This window comes from Podarcis muralis, chromosome 7 (assembly GCF_964188315.1).
Source record: "Podarcis muralis chromosome 7, rPodMur119.hap1.1, whole genome shotgun sequence".
Taxonomy (NCBI): domain Eukaryota; kingdom Metazoa; phylum Chordata; class Lepidosauria; order Squamata; family Lacertidae; genus Podarcis; species Podarcis muralis.
This window is the reverse complement of record NC_135661.1, coordinates 44,749,161-44,764,793: the sequence shown is the minus strand read 5'-3', so window position 1 is coordinate 44,764,793 and position 15,633 is coordinate 44,749,161. Positions and strand designations below refer to the sequence as shown.

The window sequence follows — 15,633 nt, the reverse complement described above, 5'->3', positions numbered from 1 at the left end:
TTTAACTTGGTGCTAATATTTTGCTTGATAAAATTAGCATACCTTGGCTTTCTTGGTAGGATTTTATTTTATGTGAATTCCCTCTTCGGGCTGCTAATCCTGCCTGGCATAACTACCCCTGTGTGGACTGATGTGAAAGTTCCAAACTCTTCCATTTTAGATAGGAACATGGTTGGTTGCTTTTTATCCACACTATTCACAGATCAGCATAATGGGCTGGTGCCAAACACACAGCTTAAGTGTGTAAACTCTCTGCACCTTAATACAAAGATGAGGCAGCCTCTGTACTAATGCCTGACCCTTGTATGATCATCTTTGTTTGGGGAAGAATCCAGAGAATGGTCATATTCTGCATGGAGTTTCCTTTTGGGGTGGGGTGCTACTAGAGAGGGGGAAAGGATTGTCTGCAGCAATGCAAGTTTAGAGCATTCTTCCTGCATGTTTTACAGTGCATGCAGTATGCTAGCTGCATTTTTGCATTTCTAGGTGGGTGACTATTTAAAAGCAAATGGAAGTTAGTGCTATTTTAACAAAAGCTAGCTAAAAAAATAATGTCCCATAGCAAACTTTTTCAACTCAAAGTGGCTGCAAATCAGCAATTATATATAGTCACTGAAATTAGCAAACTTTACATCTTTCTAAGGAAAGCATTGCATTAATGCATGATACAAAAAGGACTTGGAAAATGTTTTGTTTTGTTTTTTTAAAAATTAAAATGCAGTTCTGAGTGACTGAAACTTCCAATTTCAGCCACTGCATTTGCCAAGGAACAAGCTGGAAAATGGAACTGGTATCTGTCAGTGGCTCCAGATTATTCCAGAGACTGGCTGGAGATGGGATGGGGGTAGTTCTAAGGGAAGAGTGCACTGTTACCTGACTGATAGGTTCACATCTGAAACCTTCATAGCTAAAACTAAACAGAAGATTGATCTGTTTTGCTTTTAGTCTATATTTCTTGGGCTTCTTAATGCAATACTAACATTTTCACTAGGTCAGTATGTCAGTTTATGTTTTTTTCTGTACCTTAAGTATATTATTGCATATTGAATGCATTTAAAAGAAAAGGAACCTTCAACAATCTTAATTCCTTTTTCTGACCCTTTCAGTTTATACACAGAAATTCTGTTCATTGAGTCATCAGAAGCCACCTTCCTTTTTATAGTTAACATAAGTTTTACCAATCTTGTTTGCTCCCTTCAGCAGGTAGTGCTATCAACTTAATACAGCTATTTTTTTAGCTAATTATTCTGGAATAGGGAGATGTCTTAAGCTGGTGGGTCATTTTTTTATTTAGTAGTATTCTCAGATATATGCAGCCCACAATCTCCTTAGCTCAGAGCAATCACTTTGACTTCAGGACACTGTTGAGGAGTGAAGGCTTTGTGGGCAGTTAAATATATTTTATCTATGTATTCTTCTTGCCTAACCTGCTTTTAAGAAGCCCTAGTCGCAAACAGATATCTAATTCTTAGGCCAGCACCTAACCTGGTAGTTATTTAGCCATCAACCGTAATAATGTTTCTTTTGCTGAGACATGGGCTGCTACTTATGCCATCAGTAATGCTGGATGGCTTTAATTCATTTTATATTTTTATGGACTTGAAGTAACACATAAGGAGGTGACTTGATCATGCCTCTTCCATTTTCTTACCAGCATGCTCTGATTTCAAATCTCAGCTGAATAATTTTTTTAAAGCCATAAATGGTGATTGGTACCAGTTCCATTTTGTTGCAGTTAAGTTATTTTTGTCTTTCATTTCTCATTTAATAGTTAATATCTGGAATAATGAGCAGCTCTCTTCTCATTTATTTTCTCATATTTTTATTCCAGGATTTGCCTCTGAAGCAGGGAGTGTCTGCATTAAAAATGACCTGTAGTTCTCTGCTTCATAGGTTAGAAACTTATTTTAATACTTTGTGGCTAAGCACAGTCCCACCTTTTTCAAAAATTTCAGATGCTGGTTGATTGGCATGAAATGTGGCCTAAAAGCATTGACACATGTCTTGCATTGGGGTTCCTATCATTTTAGATAAAATGGCTTAAACTCATAGTCCAGCTGAGGCAATAAAAGCGCCCTTGTTTGCTTGCAGCCTTTTTATGACTTAAAGAAAATTTAAAGAAAAAAGTCTGATTGCCACATGCAAAAAAAAATGGAAGTATCATTTGGACACTTTTCAGAATACTTCTGTGTTGCTTAAGCCTTATATCACGTGAAGTGTTTAAATTCAAAAACAAGCCAAATTCCAAAACATTCATTTGGGGGAAAAATCAGTTCACTAATCACATTACTTCAAAGGGACTGCTATAGCCAGCACAGTTGGGATCATGTACCCTGTATTTACTTCTGAATTGTACACCGCAGATGCTTCTTCAGCTCCCTCCTCTTCCTCCATGGGCGGTGCTTGCAGCTCCTTTACCACCTCTTCCAGTCCCACCATTTACTCTACCTCAGTCACTGACAGCAAAGCTATGCAAGTGGAGAGCTGCTCCTCAGCCATGGGGGTAAGTAACCGAGGGGTAAGTGACAAGCAGTTAACCAATAACACAGCCCAGCAGCAGCAACAACAGTCCACACCGAAGAGGCACACAGTCCTGTACATCACACCACCACCGGAGGACTTGCTGGACAACAGCCGGATGTCCTGCCAGGATGAGGGGTGCGGATTGGAATCTGAGCAAAGCTGCAGTATGTGGATGGAGGATTCCCCCTCCAACTTCAGTAACATGAGCACCAGTTCCTACAATGATAACACTGAGGTGCCACGTAAATCACGTAAACGAAATCCAAAGCAGAGACCGGGGATCAAACGGCGAGATTGTGAAGAGTCAACCATGGATATCTTTGATGCTGACAGTGCCAAAGCGCCTCATTATGTCCTTTCTCAGCTCAGCACGGACAGCAAAAGCAACTCGAAAGCAGGAAATGGGTTGGTATCTTCCTTTAAGTTCTATCAACATATGTTTAAAAAACAAGCTAAAAGCATTACCTTAACTTTTCCCTAGTGTTCAGCTCAGGTTCACACTGAGAAATACAGGAGAGGTGATAATCTGGAACTAAGTTCAATGGTTTCTTATGCTAAAATGCAAGGTTTACATATGAATATATATTCTAGTCTGATTTAGCAACTATTGAACTAATCTGTCCTGGAATTGTTGCCTAGCTCTTCCCTGTGGAAACTGATTAGTGAATAGGAAGCTTTTCAATAAAAGCATGTTAAAAATGTAATCCCTGAAGCTGAGATCGGCTCCTCCATGTCTTCCTCAACAGTACCATACAAAGCTATTTATAAGGGATCTGCACTTCGCCTACTTCTGTTTCACTCTCTCCATCAATTAAAGACAGCTGATTTTGATCTTATTATATTAACACTTACTAAAATGTTAAAATATGCTGAACCAAATTTGTGTTCCATGTCACTTCAGTTATGTATTTGATTTTTCAGAAATAAATCTCTAATCCTGTTTTGCTGTGTGCTTCTCGGTTGTGTGTGTGCGTGTGTGTGTTGCTGTTGTTGTCTGTAGTCATGCCTGGGTGGTGGTTTCTCATCTTTTCCACTTCACACTTTTCACTTAACTGCATCTCAATTTAGAAATAGTGGCTTGGATCCAAAGGTCCTGCTGCATGAGCAGAATACAATTCCACTCATAAGGTTGTGTGTGTCACTGTTTCTCTCCATCTGCAACCTCAGTGTCAGTTTAAAACAGGCTACAGAAGGATAGGCTACCTTCAGAGTAGAGAGGTGAGTGCAGTTGCCTGAAGAATCTCTCTCTCTCTCTCTCTCTCTCTCACACACACACACACACACACACACACACACACTGCTCATACAGGGGAATATTGGGATCCAAGTTATTGCCCACTGGTTTCCAGTACTGTTTATTTTTGTAGCTCATAATAAAACAGTGGGCTTATTTTATTTTCTGTATGTGTTTGTGGTATGTTCACAAAGCTGTCCTTAGGTTGGTGAATATTGTGCAGATAGAAAACACCTTCCCATCTGTAGGAAAATCACCTTCAATTTGTGTACACTTTGTTGTTCCAGTTCCATACTTAAAATATAACTTTGTAAAGGTAGATTATAATAAACATAAAATAAACAGAATGTATTTTATGTTGCCACTGCAGCATTGTTATAATTTGGTAGCCTTTGCAACAAAGCAGAGAGTTTTCCTTGGACAAAGCTGATTTAAAACTCCGAGGACAGACATAAAGTAAAATGTTTTATGCTTGTCTTGCAAATTTCAAAATTGGCAAGCATTGCCAGAATTTATTCAAACTAAAATAGATACAGGGAAGGTTTTCTTAAAGTGGTGAGTTCTTCAAAGAAGAGATTAACAGTGTAATCCTATGTGTGTCTACTTGGAAGTAAGCCCTATTGGGTTTGTTTTTGGCTTACTGATTGTGGCTTGTTGGAGTGAAACAAACCATGCTCCCTGCTTTGGAAGCAATGCAAAGTGAGTAGGAATTGGTGTTTGTTTCCTTGGCCCATAAGCAGAGAGAAGCTAAACAGGCCTTTTTAGGTGTGATCATGGTTAACCATTAACCATGGTTTACTCTGTTCCACAAGCAGGGCTGGTGACTTGCTCAAGGACTACTCATTGAGCTTCATGGCTAAGCAGAGGTTTGAATATAGACAGGTTTGAACCTCAATATAGTTTTCTTTCAACAAGGTGGTACATGGAAGAGTACTGCAGCTAGCCAGTAGCATTTATAGTAATAATGATAATAGTAACAGAAATTATTGTTGTTAATTTATTATTATTCAAGACACATATCTGGAGTCATCCTGAATAGCTCAGTTCAAATGTTGCCATCACAAAAGGCAAAGTACCACGATGAAAACAACTGTGTTTGACTACTAGAGGCATGGTTCTGGGTTTCATAAAATACCTGTCTAACCTACTGAACTTTATATTAACCAGTAGCACCTAAGTAAAGTGTGTATTCACATTTTAGATCCCTGGACATTGATGAGAAACGGGAAGAGAAGGAGTATTTAGCAGAGTGACACTGTGATGACCCCTTCAGCATATAGAATTTTGGAGAATTCATAGAAGGCTCTTAAAATGCCACTGTCAGTTTCTCAAGGATGAGAAGGAGAAGTTCTAGTTGTGCAGTTGATTTATGCATACTGCTTATGAACGAGCAGATTTAGGTAGAAATTGTGAACACAGATTCTTGTTTACTGTGTTATAGGCCTGCCGTCATGTACTTGAAACTCTCGTGAGATTTAAAATATTTATTTTATCCAGACCTGTCCTCAAATGCAAAAACCGATTAAACATCTTTTTAAAAATAGGTTTTCGTACAGCTGCTACTTTTGCTAGATCAGGGGTAGTCAACCTTTTTATACCTACCGCTCACTAATGCATCTTTCTTGATGGTAAAATTTCCTTACTGCCCACCAGTGCTCGATGGAAGGAGGATTCAGCTTGTGCCGTAGAACCCTCTACCGCTCACCTAGAATCCTGAAACGCCCACTAGTGGGCGGTAGGGACCAGGTTGACAACCCCTGAGCTAGACTATAGCTAAACATAGAATATATCTTACCTGCCAAGTGCCACTGAGAGAGTTTTTTCATGCTTAGATTCTATTTCATTTGTACATAAAGTTTGTTACGTAGCAGTCTTCCACACTGTGCGTGAAGCCTGGAGAGAAGTCCTAAAATAGGGTTGCCAGGATACCCTGAAAGTTGTTGAGTTGTGGGGTTTTTTTGGACAAACCCCAAAGTTGTTGAGCTTTTCTTTTTCACGAAAACACAAAAGAACCCATGATTTTTTGATTGAAGTAGAACACTTATCAGCATTAAACACATTTTTTTCAGGGCCTTTTGGTAGCAGGAGCACAGTGGTGGATGCAGGTTTTATGGCATTCCAGACTAGTACAGCAGACATTTCAAGCAGTGTTTTCTATGAAGCTTTACTAACAAAGCTTAAAGTGCTAAAGTACTAAGTACTAAAAGATCCGTAGTGCTGGAAATAGCCATGAAACTCATGTGTTGATTATGGCTGTTCTTGAATGATTTTCCAGGCCTTTGTGGGCTGAGATACTGAGGTCCTGATGTACACCTGTTCTACCTTTCACAATGCTGTATTATAAGAACTGGCTTAGGGCTGCCCATGCCCCTGGTTTGATGTTATAGTGCACATGCTGGTGTTCCAGAAAGAAGACAAATACTTTTTAGTTCACAGAGGACAAGCTTAAAATATACGTAGGCACTCAGATCTGCAGAGCACACAATTCATTCCCATTCTCCCTATGAGCCAGTTAGGACTTGTACAAACAGAAGCCCACATCAGGGATAGGACATGTTGAAACAGCATTCCTAAAAATCTTGAAGCTAGGAATGTCCGAAAGACAGTGCCCTTTGGGGGCCTTCTTCAAATTGGTTTCATTTATGGAACTGACCATTCAATGCAGTTTCTAAACAATGTTGCTGGTTAGAGGCTGAGCCGTGTTGCATGTATTACTTCATTAGAGCAGACTCAGCAGCTTAAAGAGATGGTTCTAAAAGAAATAAATCAGACTGATCCGTCACTATATAGTGTCTGTAAACTTGAACTGCTGCAAGGTCAGGAGCAAAGCAAGCCTTTCCTTTTACCACTGAAATATTTCTCTTCACCTTGGATGCTACACAGAATGTACATTAGCAACAGCTAGATGCTGTTCTGTCTAATCTACTTCTGAAAAGGGCAGAGGCCCCTTTCTTTGTGTTGCAAAATAGAAAAATGTTTAAACAGGTCAGCCCATGAGTGGCTCCTCCTCCTAAATCTGCATCACTTTAATAAAACATTTAATGTTTTCAGCCTGGTGAAGATTGATGTGCAGTTGTTTTATTATTTTAATAATTGCATTTATGCTACAGGAAAAAATGTAGGCAAATTCAATCATATTTTAAGCGCCATTGATTTCACTGGGAGAGTTACATATGCTCTCTCTTTAATTTGGTGGAAAGTTTCAAGTGCTGCTGGATTGGGCCACTTGTATATAAGAAAAAAAACTAATGGACAGTGAAGCAAATGTAATCTCAGGACACAAATAAGTAGCATCCAGCAGCCATGTGGTCTGGGATATGGCCTGAATGCCCAGAATATAAATAGTTTTATCACAATCAATATAGTCATTAAAGGAATATTGTATTTTAATAGTCCTAAAATAGATTTATTGGCCTAACTATATCCATTTCAAAATTCATGTTTCACTTAAAGGATGCAGGATTTTGCATATACAATGTGAGTTCTGCTCAGCTGTATGCATTTAATTACATAGTCTAGGGATTTACAGTGACCACTGTTCAAAATGGTTATAATTAGTGACGAAAGCATGATGAACAGTTTTAAGATGGCTGCCATCTCATGCCAACTGACTAGATTTATGCAGGTATTTTTGCCTAAATAGCAGTGTGCCTTTTTCTTACATTCTTACATAAAACAAAGATTAAAAGGGCTTAAGTTTCAGGCTATATGGTTTAGTTACTGAATTTCTGTTGTGAGTACGGTACATGAAACCACACACCCCCTTCTACATTTCTTCCCAGTTTTCAGTCTTGCATTGTGATTTTATATTGATAGATTTAAGTATGGCCCAGATCTGGGTTCTTTTCTCTTCCACCTCCCCACCCCAGTTGTGCTTGTTTTTTAAAGAAAGCCTCTGGTAACTGAAATCACTGGTCTGCTTTAACTCTTTAGAACATCAGAAACCCCAAAAACAACTGGAGGCAAGAAGAGTCCTATGTTATGTGGTCAGTACCCTGGTAAAAGTGAAGGCAAGGAGCTGAAGATAATGGTGCAGCCAGAGACACAGCACAGAGCTCGCTACCTAACTGAGGGCAGTCGGGGCTCGGTGAAAGACAGAACACAACAAGGATTCCCCACCGTAAAGGTAGGCCAATTCAGTTTTTGGGGTGGGCCAATTCAGGAGTGTGCTGCCATTTATGGTAAGTGAAAATCCAGTTCTTCACCCCCAGCCAAACCTGACTCCAGCCAAAAGACAAACATACTAGGTCCTCCAGGGCTTCATGGGTTTCCCTGCAGTGACAAATTGTTGCCAGTGCCATGGTGTGTTTTTCAGCATTGATGTTGTCATTCTAAGTTGTAAATTGCACTAATTTAGAATCTGTGTATATAGTTCCATATTTCTCAGGGATGTGGCTTTTTGTGTTGTTTGGAGAGTAGAGGTCTGGATGTTTCTTAGTTTAGTACAGAGCAGCCTTTCTTGCTGAGTGGAGGATGTGTAAATATAGACCAATAGCTGCTCTCAGCAATTAACGGTTAAATGAATGCACAGAGCACTGTCTGTGGGGCTGTTCATCAGAAACTAGGCAAGCTGTGATGTAGTGCATCAGAAAAAGGTGTGAGGAAGCCCTCAACAACTGTGTTAAAACTGAATGGGGCTCTGTGCCTACAATGGCTTTCTAACTTTTAGCCTGGAGTATGGACAGACTTCTGGGACATCAATGTTTAGCCCCACAGTGTACCAAGGAATTACAAAATGCTACTAATCCAGCTGGTGGGGAAATCATTGCTCTCTGTTTTGCTCATGTTGCCCTTGAATATTTGTGGATGTTAAACACTTAATAGAACAAAAAATAGCATGGATTATTTGGGGAGAGATATTTCAATCACTTAACTACATCACTTTCTGAGCAAATATAAAGTTTGAAAGATGTTGTATCCTAATAGTGTACAGACTGAATTGCTTTTATATGTTTTTGTGCATGTACAGTTTCTGAAGAATTTATAATCTAGAAGTGTTTAGGACTGTTTTGTGATGAGGTGCTTCTGTATTTTATAACTACATGTTTAGAAAGTCCATTAATTTCTAATAGGTTTTTGAAAATGCCACTGTTTCTGAATGGATACATAATTAAATACAATAAACGCACTGGAATAAAGATGAAAGGATTTCAGTTTGGGACTAAATTGTAGATTTGCTGTTTATAAGCAAGGATTCTGATTCCTGCTTGATAGACTCAGGGAAGTATAACTGAGATACTGCATAATTAACTGGAATTAAATTGGTTTAACATAGCCTGCAACAACTGAAGAGTTGAGCTGTTATTTTGGAAAAGAGAAGATTTTCAGTGCACCACTGGGTTTTAACACTAACTAGTGTTCTGATGTTCAAAATACCTTTACATTGTAATATTTGCAAATTATTTGCATTGCCTGTTGTAGTCTATTAATGCTTTCCTGCCTGTTTTATGGTTGTAGCTGGAAGGTCACAATGAGGCTGTGACACTGCAGGTCTTTGTGGGGAATGACTCTGGTCGGGTGAAACCTCATGGATTCTATCAGGCCTGCAGGGTTACAGGACGAAACACCACACCCTGCAAAGAAGTTGACATAGAGGGTACCACCGTCATTGAGGTGGGCTTGGATCCAAACAACAACATGACCCTGGCGTAAGTCACTGTTTTACATTGTACTATTTCTGGGTCTCTCAGTGATTCTGTAGCAGCATATTTCCTGCTTTGGATTACCTGACAATTTAAGGTCCCTTTCAGCTCTTTATGATTCTGTATCTACTCAGATCAGGCATTTTTAATTGCAATAAAAGGCAGTAAATCTGGGAACTACTTGAATATACTTAAATTATTTCTTGTACACTGGCCCCAATCTAGAGCTCTTGGGATTCTTGTCTGCACAAAATGCATGTCGGCAGACACTTTCGTGTCAGAACGCTATATGCACAGCATTTCAGTGCATGTAACATCCCCTACTGCTGAAGTTAATGGGGCAGCCCCAGCTTGCTTAGAAATCTGTGAATGTGGAGGAGCCTTTCATGTACCAACACAGTGGTACCTCTGGTTACGAACTTAATTCATTCCAGAGATCCGTTCTTAACCTGAAACCATTCTTAACCTGAGGTACCACTTTAGCTAATGGGGCCTCCCGTTGCTGCCGCACCGCTGGCGTGCAATTTCTGTTCTCATCTTGAGGTAAAGTTCTTAACCCGAGGTACTAATTCCAGGTTAGTGGAGTCTGTAACTTGAAGTGTTTGTAACCCAAGGTACCACTGTACATCTTAACAGCTGACCTGGACTACTTGCCAGCATGTTGGATGCTAAAAGACAGTCTGCTCCCTCCTTTGCTTAGGCTGACACCATGTATACAATGAAAACTTTTAAGACCATGTATATAAATATAATGTTTATAAAGCATTTTAGATACATGGAAATAAGATGAAGAGAATATGGCATATTATTCCGAACTCTTAGATCCTTCTTTTTTAAAAACGACAACAAATCACCGATTGGCAAAAGTGACATTGTAGAGACTCTTCTGGAAAATGCAGCTCTCCCCATTTTTCATTGTCTTGTGGGGTGTTTTTCTTTTGACAGCTGTAAGACAAGGTAGGTGGAAGGGAGGACTAAAGTATGCCTCCCCAGTTAAAACTGTGAAAGCTGCCAGTGAACTGGTGGCAAGGCTAGGTGAATGCATCAGCTGTGCTCTTGTCAAAATGCTCTTAACTGGGCTGCTATCTGAAACTAGCAGAGTTTTGTAAGATGAAGTGCTCTCACAGTGCTGGCTCAGTAACTGTGACTCTGCTGATGAAATAAACAATGCTGTCTTTCAGTGAGCACAAAACTCTTATAAACTGTCTGCCATGTGGAGCATTATGTGTGTGCACTAGGAAGTTTTGTATTGCTTGTGACTTGGTAAATCTCAGCTTCCGTAATGGGATCTGTATTTTGACTCCCTCCCTAAAATGGATCAACCTTTTAATTTAAAAGCTATTGTGGTCTATTGATGGGATATAATAGTGTACTAAGACGAGACCAGATCATTCCTCACTTGTTGGTCCACGTAGCTGGTTTTGAGCTAGGCCTCATCTGTTGAATTGTCTGAAGTGGGAAGAATTGAGACCTATATTACATGATCCTTTTTGTGAAGACCAGTTAGTTAAAGATTTGCCATTTCCTGCTTTGATCATGGGTAGGGCTGGATGTGGGGGGGCAGTATCAATGAATAAACCTGCAGTTTAAACTCCATGTTTATTTTGACATAGCTGCTGTGGCCCATAGACTAGAGGCAGGTAACACAAAAATTTTGTCCAATTCTATTCAGATGTCAGCGCAAAGCATTTCCCCCCTTTTTGCTTGGACTTTTTGGCCCTTAGTTTGAAGGATTTCTGGCCTCTTGTGGGTGGGGGGCAGGGTCTGGACCTGTCTTTTATTTGTATAGATGTGAGTTTTTTATTGATGTGATTATTCTTATTGGTTTTAGTATTTCTGTTCATGTTCACTTTGAGCCATTTTTATGAGTAAAGTGACTAATAAATATTATTAATAATAATGTCGGTGTCATAGTGTAGCTTGAATTTTTTCAAATATCTGGTGAATAAGAAGTACAGCAGCTTTGTACTTCCCTCTACAGCATTTGAAATGAATTTTCTGCGGCCATCTTTCTCCTTACTGGGTGGGGGAGTTGGGTGGGGAAAATGCAGAATGTATATTCTGGGAACCAGAGAGAATAATTTGAATTGAAAAACTTTTTCACTTCATTGACGAACTGATTTCTTAGTTCATTGTTTTCTCTGTTTGCTTTATGCAAGCGAGAGATGCAAAGGAGTCTCAGAATAGTGACTGGTTGCTCTAGTGATGAGCACTCAGCCAGCCAGCATAATTGGGTTGTCCAGATTCATTGCTCTTCCTTGTCTGCCACCAAATCTGATCTGTGAGCTACTGATGCCTCAGCTGAATCTGAAGTGCTACTGCCATCTTTTGCTTTTCTCTAAAGATGCTATTTTCCCCTCTGGTATATTTGAATGCATTAGCCAACTCTCTCTGAATATTTAGGATGAATGCATTTTATAACAAATGTTATGGGAAGGTAGCATTTAGGTGGTTATTTTAGTTTCTGAAAAAAGATATTTTGGAAGTATTTGGCCATAATACAAATTGCTTACTTTGGCCTTTGTTGAGGATTCATGGGTCATGGCTCTTGTTTTTATTTGTGCCAGTTGCATGACAAAGCTTAAAATTATTTCTATTTTCAAACTATTGTACCAAAGAAATTTGTGTATAGGTTTAAGAACCCACCTGCAGCTGTTCTTTGTTAGAGGCACATTGCATGGAAGCCAAATAAACTTTGCCTAAAGCAGCCTCTTTTGGATTTCACACTTCCGTAATTAAGATTAATTTTTTAAAAAATTGTATATCACCCTTCAGCCAAAGATCACAGGGCAGTTCGCAGCATAAAAATAGAAATTGAAAATACAAAATACATAATAAAAACAAAAAACCAATACCCCCCTTCTCACAAACACATTTAAAAGAACATTTTAGCTACCTTGAATAACATGCAAAGTGATTGCTTGCCATCCTCTTAACACACCTAGTAGGCAAGCTGCTGTGCCCCCTTTTTATGGGAGAGGTGGAGAGAGACTGAAAATGAATTTCCCAAGGCCAGCAAGTGACTGTTTGCCTTAGCAGAGGTATTAGCACACACCCATCTCCAATTTAAGGCTTGCTCTTTTGACAGTAGCTGTTGCTGCAGAGCTTGGAGGTGAGGGAGCTTTTTGTGGCTGCTTCCATCATCTTTGCAGCTGTAGAGGCACATGCATCTGTAGTGTTTATATGGGCAACTCTCGCTTGGGTTAAATACCCATGTGCCAGGAGACCTAGGAAGCTTGCTGTTTTATATACCTTGGCAAAACTTGAGTGGCCTCTTTGAAAGCAAGTTGGGTAGGTAACTTTAATCTTGTGTTGCTAGGGTGGACTGTGTTGGAATACTGAAACTGAGAAATGCAGATGTTGAAGCTCGAATAGGCATCGCTGGCTCCAAGAAAAAAAGCACTCGGGCCAGGCTAGTGTTCCGTGTTAACATCACTCGGAAGGATGGTTCCATTCTGACCCTGCAGACGCCGTCCTCACCAATTCTGTGCAGTAAGTTGTAAAGTCAAACTCTGAGTTCCATCTTGCTGGGGCTTTGGGTCCCATGTTAATTCAGTTGCCCTGCATTTCATTTTCTGCTTTAATAACAAAATAGAACGAACAACCCAAATAAACCAAATAAATTGCCTAGACCTTAAACAAACTTAGTTTTCATGTGTGTCTGTGTTGCTAGGAGTCCTCATGCTGCTTGAAATGAAATTACTTTTTCTGTGTAGGCTTATAGCATATCTAATTGGATCCATCATTGATCTATTTTCAGTGTTAACCAAAACTTGGGTGTAGGGGATCTGGCCTACATCCAAATTAACAGTGTGCCCTGTCAATCCACCAAGCAGTGCACATAGTTGGAATAGGAGTGTGGCATGTATCACAGGACTTCAACAAAGAAAAATTACTGTTTCTAGCCTGAGATAGCCTGCTTCTGTGGTTTGAATGATTTGTTGCTGGCTTGAGGCTTAAAACTACAGTTGTGTTTAAAATGCCAACTTTTTGCATCTGGGCAAAATGACTAACTTTTGTGTAATATTGATATAGAGCTTATTTGTATTTGGAAACTTGCTGAAGACTCTATGTACATGTCCAGCCAATTGTTATGGACCTTGTTGTGAGACAAATTTTAAAGGCCACTAAGATGTTGTATATGACAGTTGGTTGATTTTTGAAACCCCTTGCACTAGCCCATTTATAAAAGAGAAAACCAGTGCTATTTTACTTCAGTGTTACCTAGGGGGGAAATGCTATGATGAGCACATTCTAGTAGACTACAGTCATGTGCCAGTTCCTAGGAGAGTTGTGCTGTGCTTTTCTCTGATGAAAAAGGATGGGCATGCTTTGCTACACCCAAGCAGAATCTCTGTAAGTTCTGCTTTCCTATATGTCATGCAAGCCAAATGACCAGTTCCAGATTGAGACCTTGGGAGATGATGCCAACTTTTTACACGTTGTCAGTTAAGAAGAAGAAGAGTTTGGATTTGATATCCCGCCTTTCACTCCCTTTAAGGAGTCTCAAAGCGGCTTACATTCTCCTTTCCCTTCCTCCCCCACAACAAACACTCTGTGAGGTGAGTGGGGCTGAGAGACTTCAAAGAAGTGTGACTGGCCCAAGGTCACCCAGCAGCTGCATGTGGAGGAGCAGAGACACGAACCCGGTTCCCCAGATTACGAGACTACCGCTCTTAACCACTACACCACACTGGCTCTCTCCCATTAGCTAAAGTGGTGCTTCAGGTTAAACCACTTAGACGCCCATTTTGGCATTAAGCTGCAGGTGTGGGGGTTTATATAATAAATATGCCTTCTCTTTTTCAATTTGTAGCTCAGCCAGCTGGTGTACCAGAGATTCTAAAGAAAAGCCTGCACAGTTGTTCTGTGAAGGGAGAAGAGGAAGTCTTTTTAATTGGCAAGAACTTTCTGAAGGGAACAAAAGTGATCTTTCAAGAGAATATGTCTGGTGAGTACCATACATACATACTCAGGCTGAGAATGGAGGTGAGGGGTGGGCGACCATTGTGGATGGAGTTTGGCTAACGACTGCCTCTGCAGGTAGCCAAGGAGGTAGGTGGTTCCTGTGACCAGCTTCCCTGACAATGAATAAACTTAGCTGAGCTTGTGCAGTAATTCTACTCTCTTTTGCTTTCAAACAGATGAAAACTCTTGGAAAGGGGAAGCAGAAATTGACATGGAGCTGTTTCATCAGGTACATGCTTTTTAAAAATGCACAGAAATCCAGATGTAAAATCTTCCTTGTTTATAGTTGGGATACAGTTGTTCATTTATGCTTGAGGAATTGCTAAAGAATTTTTTCTCTTATCATATATTTGGAAGGGAGGATTTAGAAAGCATATATGAAGTTGAAATACGAGTTCCAAGCACTTTATGCCCAAGTTTAAAAAGGTAAAATTGCTACAAAAGCTGCCTTCATGTGGCTTAATTTTTTGGCAAACAATCATATGACCAACAGACTGGATCAATCTTCATGGACAGATATTTTGACATAAATAGTATCTGGCTGGGTCACCTTTTTGTGTGTGTACAAATAGTTTGCACAAAGTTGTCATTTCTTCTCTTACTCCCTACTCCTTAAACCCGAGTTGCAAGACTGTGGTACATTTCACATTTTTTCACAACCTAAGCAGTCTCTTCTCTTTCATGTAGTGTTAGCCATTGCAGCCTTTAACCACAGAGATTATGTGAGTGAGCACTATACTTTTTCTGTTTATCAGGGCGATTTCTTTCTCCACTTCCCGCCTCTGCCCTGCTTGTGAGATACAGAACAGCAAAGGTTCCTGTGCAAGCAGCAATCAGTCATTCCTCTTCTAGGTGTGCTGACCCTCATTTTGGAAGTAGGATGATCAAAAATTGGCTTTTGTGCAGCTGCTACTATAAGGACTGCCATAAACAATGGTTAACTCTCTTCTAGTCTTCTAATGATGGGAATCCAAACCCAAATCCATTGTTGCACTAGGGTTAAAGATGCATTAATTATCTCTTCCATCAAGAAATCTTACTGTCACCAAAACATTTTGAATCCGTAAAGTTAGAATCTTAATATCTTCCCTCTTTTTACAATGCTACTTTATGGATTCAAAATGATTTAGTGATGATCATTTCTTGAATTAATGGAGGATAAGCCTATCAATGGGTACTACCGATGATGGGTGTTTACTTCTTTCACTATCAGAGGCAGTATGCCTCTTGACTACCAGTTGTTGGAGAAGGTGGTTGGTGAAAGTA

General features: G+C 39.8%; 1 protein-coding gene across 11 annotated transcripts in view; it reads left to right on the top strand.

The window, feature by feature from the left end:
* Nucleotides 1–15,633, top strand: part of NFAT5 (nuclear factor of activated T cells 5) — a 66,545-nt gene that overhangs the window by 36,702 nt on the left and 14,210 nt on the right. For 4 of the 11 annotated variants that reach the window (XM_028739821.2, XM_028739822.2, XM_028739823.2 and 1 more), the window contains 6 exons: nt 2,364–2,928; nt 7,691–7,883; nt 9,215–9,405; nt 12,719–12,891; nt 14,216–14,350; nt 14,544–14,596. In XM_028739821.2, the coding sequence (XP_028595654.2) occupies nt 2,364–2,928; nt 7,691–7,883; nt 9,215–9,405; nt 12,719–12,891; nt 14,216–14,350; nt 14,544–14,596 (1,310 nt within the window). The other 7 variants (XM_077931651.1, XM_077931652.1, XM_028739827.2 and 4 more) reach the window with 4 other exon arrangements.